The 21,319-nt window shown below is 32.0% G+C and overlaps 2 protein-coding genes, 1 non-coding gene and 1 pseudogene across 5 annotated transcripts; 3 read left to right on the top strand and 1 right to left on the bottom strand.

Annotated features, from left to right (window-relative positions):
• The first annotated feature begins 3,417 nt into the window (after positions 1-3,417).
• Positions 3,418-3,489, top strand: TRNAM-CAU (transfer RNA methionine (anticodon CAU)). Its single transcript has one exon. It is a non-coding gene; the product is annotated as a tRNA-Met (tRNA).
• Positions 3,490-4,325: 836 nt separating this feature from the next.
• On the top strand, positions 4,326-7,807 carry LOC100809364 (uncharacterized; annotated as a pseudogene).
• Positions 7,808-8,267: 460 nt separating this feature from the next.
• LOC100305460 (disulfide isomerase-like protein) lies at positions 8,268-13,406 on the top strand. 2 transcript variants are annotated; one of them, NM_001248768.3, is made up of 12 exons: positions 8,268-9,027; positions 9,593-9,722; positions 9,941-10,106; positions 10,314-10,432; positions 11,298-11,378; positions 11,471-11,560; positions 11,660-11,731; positions 11,821-11,889; positions 12,184-12,264; positions 12,507-12,641; positions 12,826-12,879; positions 12,972-13,406. In NM_001248768.3, exons 1-12 carry the CDS (start codon positions 8,558-8,560, stop codon positions 13,065-13,067), a joined length of 1,563 nt encoding a protein of 520 aa, NP_001235697.1. In that variant the 5' UTR covers positions 8,268-8,557; the 3' UTR covers positions 13,068-13,406. The 2 variants fall into 2 exon arrangements, with proteins under 2 accessions (NP_001235697.1, NP_001336585.1); NM_001349656.1 differs by lacking the exon at positions 11,660-11,731.
• A 1,426-nt stretch (positions 13,407-14,832) lies between these two features.
• LOC100789733 (sulfite exporter TauE/SafE family protein 3) lies at positions 14,833-20,179 on the bottom strand. 2 transcript variants are annotated; one of them, XM_006595069.4, is made up of 12 exons: positions 19,660-20,179; positions 19,305-19,464; positions 17,200-17,400; positions 17,047-17,111; positions 16,928-16,955; positions 16,751-16,845; positions 16,561-16,647; positions 16,399-16,449; positions 16,084-16,305; positions 15,490-15,583; positions 15,250-15,390; positions 14,833-15,136 (listed from the first exon to the last, which is right to left on the bottom strand). In XM_006595069.4, the coding sequence occupies exons 1-12, from the start codon at positions 19,870-19,872 to the stop codon at positions 15,051-15,053; spliced, it is 1,443 nt and encodes a 480-aa protein (XP_006595132.1). In that variant the 5' UTR covers positions 19,873-20,179; the 3' UTR covers positions 14,833-15,050. The 2 variants fall into 2 exon arrangements, with proteins under 2 accessions (XP_006595132.1, XP_003542098.1); XM_003542050.5 differs by having other exon boundaries at positions 16,730-16,845.
• Between the last annotated feature and the right edge of the window lie 1,140 nt (positions 20,180-21,319).

Raw genomic sequence — 21,319 nt, forward strand, 5'->3', positions numbered from 1 at the left:
TAAATTAGTTTTTGTCATGTGGATCATGTATGATTTTATATATATATATATATATATATATATATATATATATATATATATACTTATTTAAGTATTTTGTACATTGTTTGACGAATGTATATTACAAAAAATATACTCTAGTTTTCATAATCAAATTAATGAAGTTTTCATTTTAAAATTGAAATTACGCATTTTATAATAATGATATCATAACAACGAAGCGGGTCGTTACATAAATTGTGGTTGAAACAACATTCAAGTGTTTTGTGTGAAACTGATTCAAAGGTAGCTCTTGATCTTATCATTAAGGGGGTTCATCAATATCATCCTTATGCTACTCTGGTTGAAAGCATTCGATCCTTCCTTGATAGACAATGGAACATTAGCATCAGCTATATCTTTTGGGAAGGAAATGCCATTGCTGATCGTTTAGTTAGGCAAGGAGCAAGTGCTGATTTGCCTCTTCAAGTGTGGGATGTTTGTCCACCAGAGCTCTCCTCCTTGTTGTCAGATGTTATAGGCATCTCTATCTTTAGGCTTGTTTAGTTTTTCTTTTTGCTTTTATTTTCCCACTAATAAAAAAACAAATACATTTAATTTGGAAACACAATAATGATAAATCATTTTGTCGTTTTAATGACTTATGATTTATGACTCTAATACTGATGTTGATACAAAAGTCATCTTCAAGACCGTCAAAGTTGTAAATTTTCATTACACATCAAACATTTAAAAAAAATGTTTTATAAAATACATATACTGTGAACATTAAAATCTTCATCATTCTCAATTTTAAAGTGTCATTTTTATTTTTTTTAAAAGAATATAAAATAAAAACACAACACAACTTTAACCATACATATTATTATCCCAAATTAAATATTAAAAAGGTTGATATATATATGTATTAACCTCTGAATATTGAATATTTGAATTAAATTTAAATTAAGATTAATTAAACTTGAATTGATAAAAAAAAGGATCAGTTTTGCTATCACACATCAAAATTTAAATTTTTTATTAATATTTGATAGGAATAGAAAATAGAAATAAAAATTAAGCTAGTTAATAAAAGAAATATCAAGTGACTTAGTATAATTTTTTCTAAAATTAACCGTTATTTCTTTAAACATAATTATTATAAAAGTTAACATTAAACATATAATTATTATAAAAGTTAACAAAAATTAGTATAATACACTTAACAATTAGTGCAGTTAATTATTTCTATCTTTAGTTAGTTCTCTTGTATAAAGGGAGTTGGTTAGAGTCCATCTAAACCCATTTTGGTGTATTTAATTCATTCTTTAACGATAGTATCAAACATTTGAGTGCTCCTCTCTCCTTTTCGAATCTTCTTTTTTTCCATTGTAAATTTGTATTTTTCAGTAATAATTTATTTTCTTTTTTCTTATATCACACATTACGAGTGTTTCTGATTTTTAATTCAATGGATTATAAATTAATCTTACTTGTGGTATTAAATAATATTATAATTTTTTATATAATATCAATATATTTTAATTGAATTCTTTAAAATTAGCACACGGATTAAAAAACATTCTGAACGAATCCTAATGCAAAAAATTGGAAGACTATCGTGATTACGATTTAGCAACATTATCGTAAAATTATAAGATGCAACTTTTAGATAAGGCTTACACAAATGGCTAATGGAGACAAACTCGATCAACAGCCTAACATCACCAAATGGAGACTAGCACGACCGATTCCCTTGATATTTTAATAGCTACAAATATCAAACAGATATGAACGAAAGATTACCAAATAATAATATATTGGATTACTTGTCTGTGGATGTGATTTCATTTATTAACACAAATTTGAACTATTGTTGGACCTGGATTCGACACCATATCTACGAGGGATAACATAACCTATGTGGGTGTAGTTCAACGTACAGGACCAAAAACACATAAGTTAAAATCCAAGACAAATGAATGTTTTCCAGATGTTAATTATAAATTTCTAAGTCAAATATATAAAAAGAGAAAAATATATTTTTTGACAGATTAAAAACAAATTGTTTAAATTACTTGATATTTAGAATTCGTGTGCATAATAAATTAATAAAAAAAAGTGGTCATTATTAGTATGTGCATGCGGTAGCAATTTGCAAAGTATGTGAATTTTCAAATGACATAATTAATTAATTGGTGCGAATAAAAGTCTTTAATAGAAAAGAGGTACCTCAAGCCAAAAAAGAAGGGTCCTATGAGAAAACCAGTATGATATTTTTGTAACTATTAAGGACTCTCTAGTTAATTTGCAGTATGTTTAGGGAAAGTTTTTCATACAAGGTATCTATATATAGAACATTTAGTTATTACTTACAAAGTTAAGTAGTGTAAAATAGTTAATTACAATGTACATATAAATGAATGCAGACAATAAATAAATAAATAAAATCTATGTATGTAATTCATGTCAACAAAAATTGAAAAATTGATAGACTAAATCAATTAACAACAAGCACATTATCACTTTGAATTAAACAATTGGGTCTGTCTACGGCGAAGATGTTTTCAATGGTCCATCGATGTACTATGTAATTTTACCTACAATAAAAGATTAAGGTAACCTACCTATATATATATATATATATATATATATATATATATATATATATATATATATATATATATATATTATTTTTTTGAAAATTAAAATTAGTCTTTTTAATTAATTAATTTTTTTCATTTTCGTAACCTAATTCCTCCAGATTACTGTTTGCCCATCTCCTCCCTCCCTTTCAGATTTGGATTTTTTTCCCTTCAAATCTACACTAGCAAAAAACTGTAACAATCTGTTTTTTTTTTTTTTCATAATGCACTCGCTTTCAAGCCGAGGCAAATTCCTTCCGGCAACTCCAACAAAAATCTTCTCCGACGATAACGATGGCAACTTCATACTCTCTCCGTCGATTCCACCACCGTGATATACGACTCCGCCTTCAACGTGGTCGCGGCAGACAAGGGAGCGGCGGAGGGGGCGGAGGGTTCCATTCTAGAGCAAATCCAAATATTTACTTTTTGAGCAACAAATTATATATACCGTATTATATTATAGGTATCACTTCAAAGGAAGAGAGCATTCCATTCTAGAGCAAATCCAAATATTTACTTTTCCTCACCTGAAATTATTGTTACTATGTAAAAGGAATGAGTTGAACCGAACGAATGATCCAAACAAAGCATAAGTTAAATGCGAGATTATTGTCATGGAAAAACAAAGCTGGGGGAAGCTTCAAGTATAACACCTTTGTAACAAACAAATTGTTCAAACAAATAACAATTACACAGCCAAGTTCTTTCGGTGTGCACGCCTAATCTAATTTTTGGAGACATAGCACAAAATATTGTTTAGATATATTTTATTTGCATATTAAATCAACAAATCAGAGTGGCGCAGCGGAAGCGTGGTGGGCCCATAACCCACAGGTCCCAGGATCGAAACCTGGCTCTGATATAAAGGAGAAGGCTTTCCGCTCAAGCTTTTTTTAAGGTTCCTAAAAGAGTTTGGGCTTGTTTTCGACTCTGATACTATTCGATTCAAATGTTGTGGGCCTTTATTGAATTTTGTTGGTGCTGTTTTTAACTCTGATACCGTTAGGGTCTAATGTAGGCCAGACGATATCGGAACAAGTGAAACACTGGAGGCCCAATTATTTGTAACCCCAAAATATTCTTTCCCGTGTCATCTTAAACTTACGTACAACTAGCAATAGTTATCCAAATAAAGAAATATTTCAAGAATTTAATTTGTAAATACCGTCAGTGTAAATCATTTTAACTTTATTTTTTAATTATACATATTAATACAAAAAATATACTGTTAGCTATTTTTTTTATGATTTACTGTTAGTTAATTTGAAATTACTATAAAGTTTATTGTCAATAGTATTATTACATGCCAATTAATGGTTAGATAAAAATATTTTACGTCAGTATATTTAAATTAAACCCAAACAATTTTACAAAAAAATATTTAATATCACATTCACATTTATCCTAAACGTATGTGCAAAATATTAAACACTCGATTCAAAATTCAAAAGATTTCTTGTTATGCTGCATTAAATCCCAATAATTGCATGTGAAAACACAACTTTACCAAACCCTTTCCCCCCTCAAAATAAATAATAAAGAACGAAAAGCCTCATTAAAACCAATTCATATGGACACTCTGATTCATGACACCCCAAATCCTGCAAAACTGATCGAGTTTTTAACAATTCAATTCCCGTCCCTTTTTATCTCCTTTTCTGGTCTTCTAATTAAATGTGTAACAACCTCTTGCATTAAAAATTTAAGATACCGATTAAAATAGTTAGAAGGTGTAACCAATTTTGTCATTGGGCTAACCCAAATGACATTAGCTAAATTCCTTAGTTGAGTTTTGTTTAGATTAAACTATTTTTGTCATTCATAATCGCCATTAATCCAACAGAGCTAAATTTCACGAATAAATTATAGAACGTACCTAAAATGATAAGAAATAAAAACACGTTGAAGCATAGAAAAACAGGAGAGGACCCAGAATATAATCAGACAAATTGTCCTAGTCTTATAATTGAAGGTTCAAGAATTATTTTCCAGGAAGTGCTCCTGCCCCACAAAAGAAAAAAATAAAACATAAAAATAAAAATAAAAACTGTTGCCTCTTATTTAAACACTTATATAACAAATAACAACTAATAAAAAAACAAGCCGCCGACACTTATTCCCGAGCCTGGCGAATTTGTGCAGCCAGTGAGGTTTGGTTCCGAGCCTTTCCAACACTATTTATTAAGTATTATCCGTTCCTCTTATTTACCCTTCAATTCTAAGGCACTTCACTTGTTCTGCGTTGACCATAGCTTCTCTCTTTCTTTCCTAAATAATCCTTCCATGCAAAGTGCAAACAAACGCTCTCTCTCATACTTATAGTGACACACTCAGCTGAGTTTCGTTGTATTGTATGTGTCCTTTCTCAATTCTCATCATATATCTGTTCAAGTACCATTATCTTTCTCTGTCGAGTGTTGTCATTTTTTGAGTTTCTCACTACTTGTTCTTTTTTGCTGATACTTACATATATATACGTACAGATATACAGTCTATTCACTCAAATTAAGTGGCACAAGTGCTCTAGATTATTGTCTAGTATCATCCAATTCTTTCTTCATTCTATATTGGATACACACACACTTTGACTTATAGCATATAGCGAGTGAGTGATGACGTTGTCAGCAAAATCTGAATCGGATATCACAAGCTTAGCTCCATCTTCACCTTCAAGATCACCAAAGCGGCCTGTGTACTATGTGCAGAGTCCTTCAAGGGATTCTCATGATGGGGACAAGTCATCTTCAATGCAGGCAACTCCAATATCAAACAGTCCTATGGAGTCTCCCTCACACCCTTCATTCGGGCGTCACTCAAGGAACTCTTCCGCGAGCCGCTTTTCGGGGATTTTCAGGTCATCTTCGGGAAGGAAAGGGAGTAGGAAGAGGAATGATAAGGGGTGGCCTGAGTGTGATGTGATTCTGGAAGAAGGGTCTTATCATGAGTTTCAGGACAAGGGTTTCATGAAGGCGCTTCCAGGCCTTGATTACCTTTGTGGTTGTCTTCGCTGTGTTTTGTTTGATCATTTGGGGTGCTAGCAGGCCTTACAAGGCACAAATTGCTGTTAAGGTAAACCCAATTTCTCAGTTTTTAATTTATGCCACTCCTCACTCTTCTCTGTCTTTTTTACTACTCTAGAACCATAAATAAATAGTTGTTGTTACTGATACGTGATAACTGTAGTGAGGAGTGGAAAAAATTGTGACTATTCTTGGTTAGGTTAAACTAATCATTTAGTCCTCATAGCTAACACTTTTTTTAAGAATCAATCTCTTTATGGGAAAAATCTAAGTTTTAATTCCTTCGCGCCCTTATTAATAATCAGTAGTTCTTGTAGTTAGCATGCTTCTTAAGTTTTAGTCCCCTTTCAGTCTTATAATGACCAAAATTTCATTTTTTTTTTCACTCAGGCACCAATTCCTAAATGAGTGTCACCTGTAGATAATTTGTTCTCTGAACCTGTCAATGATTAGTTTAAGCAATTCCTAGAGACCAAATGATTAGTTTAACCTAGTAAATAATTTGTTCTCTGAACCTGTCAATGGGGTATATATGGTTACCATAAACCCCTTAGAAACTTGGGCAGCATTATATTATGATAGTGTTTCAATGTGCATAATTTACTCATTCAATTTCTAGATTTTGATTGGATACTCTACTTTCAAGCTGACATTACTAATAGTAGTATGGCACTGCATCTGCATGTAAAACAAAAGACTTGGAGCAATGAATTTATTTAAGTATTGCTGCAATTTAGGGTATTTCAGAAAACAAAATGATGGGATAAGGGTTCCTATAAAATACAGCTTATAAATGTTTTCTAATTACTTGCTAGTTACACAGGCTAATTTAGCAAATTACATGATACTGCTTGACGTTTGGATTCTTGCAGAGTTTGACGGTGCATAATTTCTATGTTGGAGAGGGTTCAGACTTCACGAGTGTCCCCACAAAAATGCTGACAGTTAATGGCACTTTACGCATGAGCATCTACAACCCTGCTACATTGTTTGGGATCCATGTGCACTCCACACCCATCAATCTTGTTTTCTCAGACATCACTGTTGCTACTGGCGAGGTAAACAATCCTTTCATGACTGTCTTTATTCTGCTAAACAACAACTAATTCAATCATGCCAAACCCACTTTCAGATGAGACTTTTAAATCAGAGAATGAAGTAATCATCTTTGGTGTCCCCTTGAAGACAAGTTTTATGTTCATCAACATAAATAGTGTGACATTGGAAAAATGAAAATATATCAAATAGCATGTACATAAGTACATTCAAGTTCTGTGTTGGCATGTGAGTAACATAACATTTGCTTCTTGTGCATGTAACTTTGTTGCAGCTGAAGAAACACTATCAGCCAAGAAAAAGTCACCGCATTATATCAGTGAACCTAGAGGGTACTAAGGTTCCCTTATATGGGGCTGGATCCACCATAACTGTATCCCAAACTGGCGTTGAAGTTGGACTCACATTGAACTTTGAAATCCGTTCGCATGGAAATGTGGTGGGTAAACTGGTCAAGACAAGGCATCGTAAGGAAATCACTTGCCCCTTGGTCCTCAACTCTTCTCGATCAAAGCCCTATCAAATTCAAAAGGAATTCATGCACCTATGATTGATCAGTCATCAATGTCCATTTTCAGAGTTCATCTGTTTTTGAGAGTGTAGCTTAAAATTGTATTGTGCCAAGCTTCAGATCATAAGATCCATTTGGTTTGCAAGAAAAGCAAAATATGCACTCGGAAAAATACTTCTTACATACAACCAGTCCCCTGAATCCCCTCTCTGTACCTTACTCTTATGAGCGTTGTGCAAATAAATGCATGTAAATTTGTATATGCATATGCATAAAATGAAGAAACAATTCGCGAGTTCATTACTGAGGAAATTAATAACCCTTTGCACGTCGCCATCATTCTTATAGAATGATTTTGAGTCAGTTTATGAAAATGTAGAATGATGGGTAATCATTTGAATCAGTTTATTACAACATTCAAGGAAAGTATGTCTTTCGAGTAATCCATGCCTTCGCTTAATGCTTAGGCAGGTGTAATACTCTTTTTAGATCATTCGAAGAGAGTTAATTTTGCTTAACAAGAAATGCGACACAAGAATCATGAATGCTCTTAACACAGAAACAAAAGAAAAAAAAAATCAGATTGTATTTATTGGACGTACACAAGTTAAACTCGAATTAAAAGCTTGTCATTTGCTGTAAATTATCAAACTGGTTTTGGGCCTAAGGCCCTCCTTGTTCCCAAAAAATAGTTATTGAGGCATATCTTGGATGGGTAGAAAATGGGAAAGAAGATACTTGGGTCAGACTAAATGATAAAATTATACCATTTTTATTGGTAGTTGCTATATCTACTTCCTTTCTTTTCTTATCCACCCTCCTTTTCAATTTGTTTTTCAAAAAATACACTCCCTTGTCTACCTATAAAAGGGGAGTGGATAAGTGAATATAGCAATAAAATTATACCATTTTTATTGGTAGTTGCTATATATACTTCCTTTCTTTTCTTATCCACCCTCCTTTTCTCGATTTGTTTTTAAAAAATACACTCCCTTGTTTACCTATAAAAGGGGAGTGGATAAGTGAATATAGCAAGTTCCTTTTTTTTATCCTCAATTTTTCTCTTAATAAAAAAAAACATTTTTTTCTTCTTAATGGTCAAGGATAGTGGCAGCAGGCTTTCACTCTCCTGAAATCTTGTTAACATGGTGGCCCCTGAAATTAAGGCGCGTTCATAGTTTGTCATTACTCACTATTACTACAGCGTTTTATTTCACAGTTCACACACATCTTCACTGATGTGCATTGTGCCACTTTCCCTAATATTGGAAACTTTTCAACACCCCCGCATCAGATCTTGATCCCAAACCAATTCAAGTAGGCAACAAAACAACGTGTGTACGATGAAACCCACTTTAAGATTCATCGTTTTCCTCCTCACCCTTCTCCTGGTACTGAGGTTTAACGTTGCCACAGAGGTTAAGGATGAGTTGGAGGAATTGTTAGCAGTGGACGAGGAAGTAGAACGGGAAGCCGAAAAGGGTGGCGAGAAATTATCCGAAGCAGAGGTTTTGAGCAAAGCCCAAAGGATCGTAATTGAGCTCAAGAACGAGAACACAGAGAGGGTTGTGAATGGGAACGAGTTTGTTCTTGTTCTGGGGTATGCACCTTGGTGTCCAAGGAGTGCTGAGCTAATGCCCCATTTTGCAGAGGCTGCAACTTCTCTCAAGGAATTGGGAAGCCCTCTTATTATGGCCAAACTTGATGCTGACAGGTATCCCAAGCCAGCTTCTTTCCTTGGTGTCAAAGGCTTCCCCACTTTGCTTCTCTTTGTCAATGGCACCTCTCAGCCCTACTCTGGCGGTTTCACAGCGTAAGATTCTCTAACAAAAACTAACAATACTAACAATTAACATTTGCTGATAAAAAAAACTTATAATTGGCTTATCCGACACATATCCAATACTGATACTATTGGATAATGTTATGAAAATCCAATAAGGATATAGAAAGCATGTATAGTATGGATACTTGGAAGCATTGCCCCTTGATGAACCAAAGGGAACTTGTTCTCTTTATGGATGGTTTTAAGAAAGGAATGGTATTGATAGTACTATTCTTGTTTGTAGACAATTGGAACTAGGAATTAATTTGTGATAACAATGATTTATAACTTTCTGTTTTTGTTTTTAATAATGCCCAAGAACTATGTTCTTAATTTGAATTTTGCAGAATTGCAATTATATATTTTATGAATTTTTATAGATATCTGGATACGTATCTTACACTCTTACACCAACTGTATCTTATATAATTTTTGGGATAATTGTATCGCCATATCAGATGGGTATCATATCTGTGCATCATAGGTCCTGCTTGTCTGTCATGTTTTGTCTTGAAATGTTTATCTGCTTATTTTGTTTCCATGATGCTTTCAGAGATGATATAGTGATATGGGCACAAAAAAAGACTAGTACTCCTGTCATTCGGATAAGTTCAGTGGCAGAAGCAGAAAAGTTTCTGACAAAGTATCAAACATTTCTTATTGGTCGGTTTGAAAATTTTGAGGTAAGTTATGATTTAAGGTATGCTGGGGTTATCAGACTAGAGGTTCCAAATTGACAGGAGGTGTAGATTTATGGGAGTTGTGGAGTTGTTCAATTAACGTAGTATGTGGTGCTGCAGATGACATTTTGTTGATGAATTCACATGTTGATCAAAATAATTTACATTAACTCTGAATTTGGTAGGGTTGTTTTATAGCATTTTTTGTTAAAATATCGCAGGGACCTGATTATGAAGAATTTGTGAGTGCTGCAAAGTCTGATAATGAAATCCAGTTTGTGGAAACGAGTCAGGTAGAGCTTGCTCAAGTTCTTTATCCAGATATCAAGCCTACCGATCGTTTTCTTGGAATTGTTAAGAGTGAACCCGAAAGATACAGTGCTTATGGTGAGTCTGTAGTTGGTTTCTGTCCATATGTTGAATTCATTCTAGTGTTGCTACATTAAATTATAGAAGCAAAACAGATATTGATATAGCGGTATCACTTAAAGTGGTTAAAATCTTAATAAGTGAATTCTATGTTTGTCAATCACACCAAACGGTGAGTAGTGAGGACTTACTAAGGCAACATGCACAACTTACCTGATTGTGCAGATGGAGCTTTCATACTGAATAAAATACTGGAATTTGTAGACTACAACAAGTTTCCATTAGTTACAAAGCTGACTGAAATGAATTCTGTCAGAGTCTACTCCAGTCCCATCAAGCTTCAGGTCACTATTATTTCCAAGTTTAATCTACATTAGATATTCTTTTGGCTTGAAGTTATTGTTGAGAATAGTCCCACATCGGATGTTTAACAAACATGATGAGTGCTTATATAGCTGGGTAGACCATCCCCTTATGAACCGGTTTTTAAGGGGACATTTCGGATGCCTTTGCTGCACTATAAAATTTAATAGTTATGTTCCTATTCTGACTTTAACTGGGATATTAAGTGTACCATTTGAGTATTTTGCAATTTAGTTAGTGCAATGACTTGATCAATTTAATACACCGAGATGCTGCAAATATTTTCTCAAAGTTCCATTAAAAATAAAAACAGAAGCATTTAATACTCGCGAGAAAAAAAAACCTGGATAGTCATCCTAGCAAGTCTTTGATCTTATCAAAATCACAATCTCTTGTATGATTTGCCATGTGTTGATCACTTGGTTGCCCCCTGGATGGTTGATAGTTGATAATTGAAACAAATGTGAGCATTTGTAAAGGAAATGAATGTGTTTTTCAGAACTTATTGAGCAGTGCTTCTTACGTGGAAAAAAATTCTGGAGAATCTGAACAACCAAAATTGGTTCAGAACTTGGCCATGCTTGTTCTTGTCCAATTTGATCATTTTCAATAACTTTAATTTGGTCAAAAGACTAAAATTTAATCATTTAAGCAACATGCATAAACTAAGCCACTAAAGGATGTACTAAAATTTACTCCAACTACATACCACCAAGTGAGTTTTCTTTGTTGTTAATGAATAATACAGGCTGTATGGACTGTTCCTTGTCAGTTTTATTCATTATGTTTCTATTCAAGCTTACCAGTTACTAATAGTCAAGGTTAATTGTTTTCTTTTTTCTCTAGGTTTTAGTCTTTGCAAACATTGATGACTTCAAGAATCTTCTTGATACTCTTCAAGATGTTGCAAAAACATTCAAGTCAAAGGTGATTAGTTACTTTAGCCTACATTTGGAGCTTTCAAACCATTTTCCTGCATTTTTTAGAACTTATGGTCTAATTCCTTTGTTTAAATGCAGATAATGTTTATATATGTGGATATTAATGACGAGAACCTTGCAAAGCCCTTCTTAACATTGTTTGGTCTTGAGGAATCAAAAAATACTGTGGTTAGTTTATGAGTTAATAACAGTGATTTGTTCAGATTGCTTAATTAGTTTAGATATTTTTGGCAACTGATTTGATTTACTTCTTGGTGTGCCAAATACGTAGGCGCGTTTGATAATTCAATGAGCTCAAAATATTTGTTGGAGTCAAAACCAACACAAATCAATATTGAAGTATTATCTTCTCTTTTGTTCTTATAATTTCTTCTTGCTGTGATCACCTACCAAAGGAGGCTAATTAATGTTAAAATGGCATTCTTCAGGAGTTCTGCAATAATCTCATGCAAGGTTCTTTGTCGCCATACTTCAAGTCACAGCCAATTCCAGATAACGTGAGTACCATTTAATATTTTCTGCATAATTGTCTCTCCTACTTTAGTTTTAGGCAATTCAAGAAATTAGTTGCATTCAGTGTCATATGTGGTCCTTTTAATTCTTTCAAATTAAAGTGAAGCAATTGAATTTGATCTAGTGTAAAATATTTCAGATTGATTCCTAAAGATATATAACGTGCTCTATGGTTATAATAATAGAATAGAACAATAAAAGATAGAAGTTATTTATTTTAGTACTGAAACTTAATTCAATGTCTTCTAAATTAAGCATCATGGCATTGGAAATTGCAGACAGAAGCAAGTGTTCGTGCTATTGTCGGGAAAACATTTGATGATGAAATCTTGAGCAGCAAGAAGGATGTGCTCTTGGAGGTTTGCAAAGTTTTATCTCTTCTATATTTTATGTCACATGTTCAAACTTCATTAGTTTGTTTGTGCTAGAAATATATTATAAAATCATTCATGTGTGTTCACCTCATATCTTAAGCTTTTGGAGTAGTTGGGCAAATTTTCTTGAAAATATTAGTTGGCCATTAGAATTTTTTTTATTATTATTCCAAAAGGTATTGGCTACTCCTTGGTGGATTTGTGCTCATGAGTCATGACTGAAACAGGTATTTACGCCTTGGTGTATGAACTGTGAGGCCACAAGCAAGCAAGTAGAGAAGTTGGCAAAGCACTACAAAGGATCAAGTAATCTAATATTTGCAAGGACAGATGCTTCAGCAAATGAACATCCAAAACTGCAAGTAAGTGTCATGAAAAGGCTGTTGTCTCTGTTTGTCATGGCAAAACACGCTCACAGAATCTGTTGTGAAAATTGAAGATCCTGGGATTTTATTAAGGACAAATAGTTTTTCCATATTGATATGACTAATTTGATCAAAGTTTATATTTACTGAAGATGTATTTTACCTTTGCTTAATATTTCAGGTGAATGACTACCCCACGCTTCTATTTTACAGAGCAGATGATAAGGCAAACCCGGTAATTACTTCTCAGCACTCTGATTTTGGCGACAAAATTTCGGTTTATATAATTACTACTCTGCTAACAAAACACTTTTTTTTTTAATGCAGATCAAACTTTCTACAAAATCTAGTTTGAAAGAGTTGGCTGCATCCATCAACAAATATCTAAAAGTCAAGAATCAAGTACTCAAAGATGAGTTATAGAACATATCAAAAAAGTTTTGGGAGAAAAACACTTAACCATCTAGAAAGTAAACATTATGGAAAGAAACAAATACTATGATTGTCTTGCGTAAGCATTTTCTAATTTTTATAACCCTTTTATGGTGGTCCAAATATATGATAATCTATTATTTGGATTAGCTTACTGCTAAATCGCGAAAAGCTAGGCAAATTAACAGCATGTAATGAAATAGATAACATGTTTGAGATATCAAACATTGTAGCGATCATCATTTGCATCTCATAGAAAACCTGCAAATCACAGGCTTAAAGTTGATGCGTTGACATATATCAAGCTTTTATGATTCAAAAAAAAAAAAATGTGGACCAGCTTATTCAGCTTCGCAAGGTTAAACAAATTGATGTGCTTGTGTCCGTGAACACGGACGAACGACTTACACTAATTCATGACATGCGTGTGCTATATTGGTTCTAATAATTTGCAGTAGTTAGTCGGTGAAATGAAAGAAAGCTAAGTACTGCTAGCATGTCAATAATTGTACTACAATGTTTTAGCTATTCAGTTACTCCACGTATCATTTTCCACCAAACATTTTGCTTCTGAAATCATGACGAACACCATACAAGTTTCAAGTTACTACAGAGTAATTCGAACCGAAGAGCTTTACTTCCACAGTTGTTTCCGTTATTTCCTAAATTCATTGTGTTTGGAACAAGTTGATAATCGTTCAAAGTGTCCCACGTTTGACCATGACAATACAATTAATGCACAGGGCGTAAAATGCTGGCATAGAGTGGCAATAATAAATGATGGTGAGTTGGATCTGGAAAATTATAATTAGTTCATCTATTTGCTTTTATATTGGAAATTACTCCATTCTAGTAGTATATACAACTTGAAAAACTAATTTCTCCCCTCCATTCTCTCAATTAATAAACCTTTTTTTAGGTGGATTTTTATACCTACTCTTGCAACTAACTAAAAAAATTCTAATGCCAAAAAAAACTAAGAAAATTCTCTTTCACTTATTACAAATGAATATTATTTTTTTTATCGTATAACTAATCTTGTTAACTAGCTATATCACTTTCAATTTATCCTTTATAATTTTTATCTTTAAATTGATTCTTAATAGTTTATTAAAATAATTATCAATAATTAAAAATAATCTTATATCATAATTTAAATTTTTCATGTAAATCCATAATATAATTTTCAAACTCAAAATATATATTTATTATGAATTTTAATTATAATATAATTATATATTTTAAAAAATATTTACAATTTCTACTAATTTTATTAAACTTTTTTTAAGGAGGTGGAGTCTAAAATACATTCAGGACTATTTTTCATAGCACCTTTTAAATAATAAGATTGCATGTTATTTGCTACAACTCTTATATACTTATCATATACACACATTACAAATCTATTAATTACATAGTTTAAATAAAAATAGTAACAAATAATATATATCATATAATAGTAATACTTATCATTAGATAATTTAAATTAATAATGAATAAAATTTTAAAAAGGTATGATTTATTTTAGAAGTTAGATAATTTGGATTTGGAATCTCATACAACTGCCCTTACTAGCCTTGTAGTTGCCGGAGAGGGTTGGGTAAAGCTGAACACTGATAACTGATAGCATGCTTCTAATTTTATTGATCTGGTGCGTTTATAAGGCAAAGCTCTGATGTGCCATAGCTGGTTGAAGAGGCTTGAGGGTACTTGTGTAAGAACAACAAACAATTTAAATTCTGTCTGGACTCTGGAGGAAGCAAAGAGAGATATCATTGATTATATATTTAAGAAACTGTCCAAGATACAGACATGCTTGACAAAAAAAAACTAAGCGCTGAATTAATTTTCATCACTTAAAATTATTGACATAACACTGCTTAAAATTCTGACTTGATAAAAAAACAATTCGAACTGAAAAAAATGCCAATTATATAGTCCTTGAAATTGAATCTGTAATCCGAATTCTAATATCTAGGCTGAGTAGGTACAAAGGTTTTCAAACCCCATGTACTCTTTATTTGCAATTTTTTGGATCATGTTTGATATGCCCACACCACCTGCAATAAAAACAAGGAAATTTTTTAGGCAATCTTAATCAAGCATTGCAAACATGTTACCCTTTAGGCATAAACAAATTAGTCCTCCTCAATTAAATCCTAATGACACTTGCCTAGTGATATTGCACTAACAAAAATGGTGCCGGAGAGGATGAAAATGATCAGAGATGCTCTCCCTAGTATGGCAACCAGCTTTCTCACTAAAACTTGTCCAACAAAGGCCGCAAAAGTGGATACAGCCACAAAGTAAAGAGCTACAGGGAAATCACGCAGTAAATATTTGAAGTAATTTAAAGACATAAGAATATAAGATTAATTTTGTTAGTTTTATTCCCATTCACATTCATACTTACTATAAGGAATAGGAAACCGTTTTAGAAGGTAATATTCCACCACTGACATAGATGCTGAAAATGTCATGGCAAAAGTGGCTGTAGCACTTGACACCTACGTAGAAAAGAAAATTCACAGACATAAATTCAGTTCATGGGGCCAACACAACAAACTCAGTCAAATTGTCCACAAGCACACACAATCTACTGTAGAAGGAAGAAAGTGTTGGGACTCGGGAGAATAATTTAAATTTTTAAATTCAAATTTTTAAGATAATGTTTAAATTCAAAGATATTATCAACTCTGTAAGATTTTGCTTTGATCTAAAAATGTTATCTTTATTTTAAGAGTTGGTTTCCTCTCTTAATATTAGAATGCAAGGTGTATAAGTGTAGGTTTTTGAGATAAGAAATATCCAATCAAGAGAGATGGTGATCATCCTAAGCAAGAGAGTCGTCATGTGAAGGGAGAGCTTCTCAAATTTGTTCGAAAAATTTATGATGTTATTGGAATGAATATTCATTACGATGGATTTGTGAACCATGTTAAAGTTGTCTATTTTGATCTTATCCTCGTTATGCATGAAGGGGTTTGTTTCAACAAGAGAAAGTTACCTGAGGAGGGATTCCTAGCTCCAAGAAAAGGGGTCCCAAAATAAAACCTCCACCAAGACCAAGCAAGCCACCAACTATACCAGCGCATATGCCACAAGAACAATACAGAACTAACTGGTGCGCTCGCCATTGTGTTCTTTGATCTCCTTTGGATGCTATCACTCTCTTGCCTGTGTACAGAAGCACAGCTTGATATGAAGTCGCTCCTAATGCCACAGGGACCTGCAATCAAACCAACCACAAAAACAGTATCATGATCATGGTTAATTCAGTGCGAGTTTGTGTACGTGATTTCGAGGAACTGAATTCATGCACCTGTAGTAGATTAAGTATCCAGTATTCCACTGAACAAGTTGTTGTGTGACTCTGTTTGAAAACAAAGGCATAATTATATCACCATTAATATTCCACGTAGACATGCAAGAAAGAAACACACAATGGAAATTGATCATCATATAATATCTACCAAGTACCAACTTTTGCAATCTCGGAGGCAAGTATAAGGACCCAGACAGTGAAAAGAACTCCAAGTGCTTTCCAACGAACATTTTCAAGAACTGATCCCTGCATGCCAGTAAGTCACATGTACGTGTCATTCCCACAAAGAAAAGAATTGTCATTGATTTGTGAAAGTAGAAGCTGTTACTTTGTGATGTCTCAGTCTCACCGTCGTTTCCTTGGATTTTTTAGGCTCATTATGATTGCTTGTGTTTGGGCCTCCCGGTAGAGGCTCATATGCGACCTCCTCACTCCTTTCAGTGCCTAATTAGAGTGTCATGTGGAAAATCATATGATAGTTTTAGAAACCACAAAAAAAAAATAGAATTTTTACTGACCCACTTACCATTAAATTGTGATTGTCTAGCAGTTTCCTGGAATTATAACAGGAGATACATTAAAAGGAAGTAAAAATCGCAAATTTATTAGTAATTTCATAGAAAGTATTTCTGAATATGTAAAAACCTTCTTAATAATGGTTTCTTTTTTCCATGTCTCAACTCCTTTTAAGAATGCCTTGGTTGCAATTCCTGTTTTATATATACACCCAGTCAAAGGATTGGTAGGGAAAGAAAAGAAAAAAGAAAGAAAAGATTCAGTTGTCAATAATTTTCTTGCCTACGAAAATTATTAGTAGCAAGACTGTGATCATCCAATCAGCAAAAATCACATTGAAGGCAACTCCAATGCTGATTCCAAGCACCAGCACTGGTTGGAAAAGAAGTGCCAAGTCGTAGTCGATCACTGGCATGTCAAGTGTTGGATGTTTTTGCTTCAAATTGTAGAAAACTGTCGCTGCTGCTCCACCCGTAATCATACCTTTTTATCAAAATCAAGAGCACTCAGAATTCACAAAAAAATTTCAAACCAATAACATAAACAAAAGCTACCTTAATACTTTAATATGCGTACTGAGCACCCAACATTTATTGATTTTCACCAGACCGTGACAAGCTGATTCTACTATTTTATGCTATACTGATATGCTAAAAAATATAAACTGATTTTCATCCCTCATAGTACACTCCAGTGCTGAGTGCTCCCAACACAGGATATGGTAATAAGTAACTCTCTTGTTGAGTGACCACAAATAAATTTTTATCTTTTTGGTGAAAACATTTCCATTTTAGCATTTGACAATAAATGTATTATATTTACATAATCATTTTATTATATATATATGGAAATGTTAATATCCATCCTAGTCGGAGTGTATTAGCATTTAATACCAAAAACTTTGAACTATAAAACTATTGGTTGTTTATGTTTTTCAAAATTTAATTCAAGAATATTATTGTAATTTATCATTTAATTTTAAAAAAACAAAAAAATTCTCTCTCCTGTCTTTTTTTCACACTTATCTCTTATAAACATGATTTTTTTAAGTTAAATGATGTATAATAATGTCCTTAGCTTATATTTTTAAAAAATCAATTGTTTTTTTAGTCAAAATCGTTTTGTGTTAAATGTTATTGCACACCAACTAGAGTAAATATTAATTTCTATATATATAGAGAGAGGATATATCATATGCAAATGATTATTTTATGTGAGAATGATTAATATTCACCGTTAGATCAAAATGAAAGGTCAAGATTAAAATATTTTAAATTCAAATTCAAGATTTATTTAACATAAAATCTATAAAAGATATATTAAACAAGATATCAAATATCTTAAAGATTTAATTTATGTCCTTTATCGAAAAAATATCACCACAACAACCACCACTACCACTATAATTATAGTCGTGACCCTCATATTCTCATATTGCCATATATATAGAGAGAGTATACAACTTGGAGGAGGTTCTTATTTTTTCCACTTTTTCAATTAGTTTACTATTTATGTTATCCTTTTTTCTTCTTATTTAAGTGTGAATTTTATTCACTAAGAATAACAGTTTTCTTACTTTCCTTATCTCCACATAACTTTTTTTTTTAGTTTAATTTTAAACTATAAAAACTATACTAAAAAATTATTAATGGATTAAAAATTATTAATACAAATTTAAAATTTATCTTTATCTAATATTATTCATGCCATTTGCTTATTTATTTAAAATATACTAAAGTAATTAAAATATTTTTTAAACATTATAAAATTTTAAATCCTTTCTTATCTAATACTATTTACATGAATGTTCTATTTTATATTAAACTATAATAAGAAAATAATTAATAAATTTAAAAATCTCTCTATCCTTTAAATACTTTTATTTAAGAGTGTAATAGTACTTATGCACTAATTATGTAAATCAGTCTTATATCATTATCCAATTATATATCATTCTTTGAGTTATTTTAAGATAATTATTTTAAAAGTTAACCAATTTATCATATATGGTGGGTTATAATTAAATGACTATGCAAACTTTTTATAGTACACATAATCTTTTTTCTCTTTGTTTAACTTAAAAAATAGTACACATTTTATATTTATTTTTTTAAATACTAATAAAATATGAAAATTAATGCATTTCGAATTAAAATACTAATAATAATAATTAAGAAATGATATTTTTATGATTATATACTAAGTTTAAGATTATTATTTCATCCCAAAAATATATTTTAGGAGAATGAAATTCATATATTTTTCTAAAGTGTATTATCGATTAAATTACAGGCATCAATTCTTTTTTTGTTTGTTTGAAAACGAGTTTATAAACAAAATGATTTTTCAGCTGAAATAATTCACACACAGAGATATGTAATGCTTACACTTGGAGATTGCAGTAGCTGATTTTGCATCAAATCCAATAATAAGGGAGAGCATAGTGACAAAGATGCCACCCCCACCAACACCACCCACGGTTCCAAATGCAGATCCCAGGAATCCAATTATCGTACCCGTTATTATTCTCCATCCAAATTCTATATCCTGCAAATTAATTAAATCACACACAAGTAGTTATTAATGTTCACCCCAATTCAGATTTAGTCCATTTTCAATTAAAACCACACATCCACATGCATAGACAACTTATTGTTCAATGAAATAAAGAGAAAGAGGGCAAGAGAGAGAAGAGAGTTTTGAGGAAAATCAAAATAAGAAATGAGTGATGCGGACACTTACCGGCCAAGTATGTTGGTATCCAGAGCCAGATGAGCTCCACAAAAAGTTCACGACTTTACCAAGAAAACTAGTTTGGGTTGTCTCAACGGTGGTGGGATTAATGTTTTTGTGACTTACGTGTTGAAGAGCAGAAACAGAGACCGAGATTAAAAGAAGAGTAATTGTCAAAACTAATCTCATGTCCCACCGTTGTGGTGATCCTTTCACAGCCATCGTTGTTTGCGTTTCTTTTTCCTCTCTGTCTCTGCGGTGCAAATACTCAACCAAGGCCCAATCTTGTGTGTGCTAAAAACTTGAATAAACCCAAACCTTAGTTGGTATGATAGTTGCAACTTGCAAGGATTAATCATGCACATATGTTGGGTAGGTTAAAGAATTGATAAAAAAACCCTACAAGAATGCCATCACCCTATTTGATAAATACCATCACCTTTTCAGTCTTTTGTCTTATATTTCTCTTGAATATTCTTAGATTAATGGATTGTACAGTTGTGAAATATATTTTGATCCCTTATTTACAGCATCCTTGTTCCATTGTTTCCTAAATTATATATAGCTCCATTTGTATTTTGCAATCAAGGGAATATCAATAAAATTATATATATACTCCATTTTTTCAATTTATAGATTGTTTCATTGTTGGAAAATTTGCTAAACGTGGTATTGCTTTATTTGAAAATTAATGCATTTACAACATGTTGTTAGAGAGACATTTTGATATTTTTCAAAATTATTAAATTAGTTGTTTTTTTAACGTTAAAATGGTTTTTTCTAGGCATCTTAGTTAACTGTTTATATTCAATCTAATTATTTTCAAAACTATCTCTTGATCACCGTAAATTAACATTAAATATATCTGGAGTGGCTTAACGGATCTCTGCACGTCCTATCTCCTAAAGAACATCAGTATCATTCTTAATTTTTCAAATTTTCAATTCGTTATGTATATATGTTTCTATAACCTTTTAAATATTTTCTTAATATATTGGTAAGTCATATATTAATTATGCGTTTATAGTTTAAATAATTTTTTATTATAATACTGAAATATAGTTTAACTACCACCAGGAAAAATTGAATAAAAAATCGGTGACCCGATGCGGTTTAAATGCTGACGTGAATTTAAGGCTACAACACATATATTACCAATTCAACGGTAATAAATGGGTTGGTAGATATACGTCTAAGAAAAATAAATGTCTGGCACACGGTAGGAAAATAATCAAGGTGCATATAATATTTACAACTACTACTCATAGTTTGTATATTTAAAATTAAAGGATAACATGTTTTTTTAGGAAGATAACAACATGTTAGTACATTTTGAGGATATAGGGAATATGTTGATTGTATATCTTATTTTGAGAGTAAATGAACATAGAAGAGATAAAAAAAAAGTGTAATAATAAGTAAGATTAATATTATGTATTTTATAATATAAAAAAATATGAATCTTCCTTTTATTTATAAAACTATTAAATAAAAAAATAAATATATTGAATGCCTTAAAAAAGATACTGAAAGAGAATTTAAAATTATTCTTTTGGCAGAAGCAGGAATATAATGCCAAAGACAAAAGACAAAAAGAAAAGGAAAAACAAAAAAGATTGTGGGGGGAATATGACTCTGGCAGTGTCCGCTAATAGGTAAAGGACAAGCC

The sequence above is a fragment of the Glycine max genome, chromosome 13 (assembly GCF_000004515.6).
Source record: "Glycine max cultivar Williams 82 chromosome 13, Glycine_max_v4.0, whole genome shotgun sequence".
Lineage (NCBI taxonomy): Eukaryota > Viridiplantae > Streptophyta > Magnoliopsida > Fabales > Fabaceae > Glycine > Glycine max.

Coding starts and splice junctions, on each gene's coding strand:
- LOC100305460 (NM_001248768.3), top strand. CDS start 8,558: ATGAAACCCACTTTAAGATTCATCGTTTTCCTCCTCACCCTTCTCCTG. Junction 11,890..12,183: donor CACAGCCAATTCCAGATAAC/GTGAGTACCATT, acceptor TGGAAATTGCAG/ACAGAAGCAAGTGTTCGTGC. Junction 12,880..12,971: donor CAGATGATAAGGCAAACCCG/GTAATTACTTCT, acceptor TTTTTAATGCAG/ATCAAACTTTCTACAAAATC.
- LOC100789733 (XM_003542050.5), bottom strand. CDS start 19,872: ATGGCTGTGAAAGGATCACCACAACGGTGGGACATGAGATTAGTTTTG. Junction 19,465..19,659: donor GATACCAACATACTTGGCCG/GTAAGTGTCCGC, acceptor ATTAATTTGCAG/GATATAGAATTTGGATGGAG. Junction 15,391..15,489: donor ACGGTTTCCTATTCCTTATA/GTAAGTATGAAT, acceptor ATTTCCCTGTAG/CTCTTTACTTTGTGGCTGTA.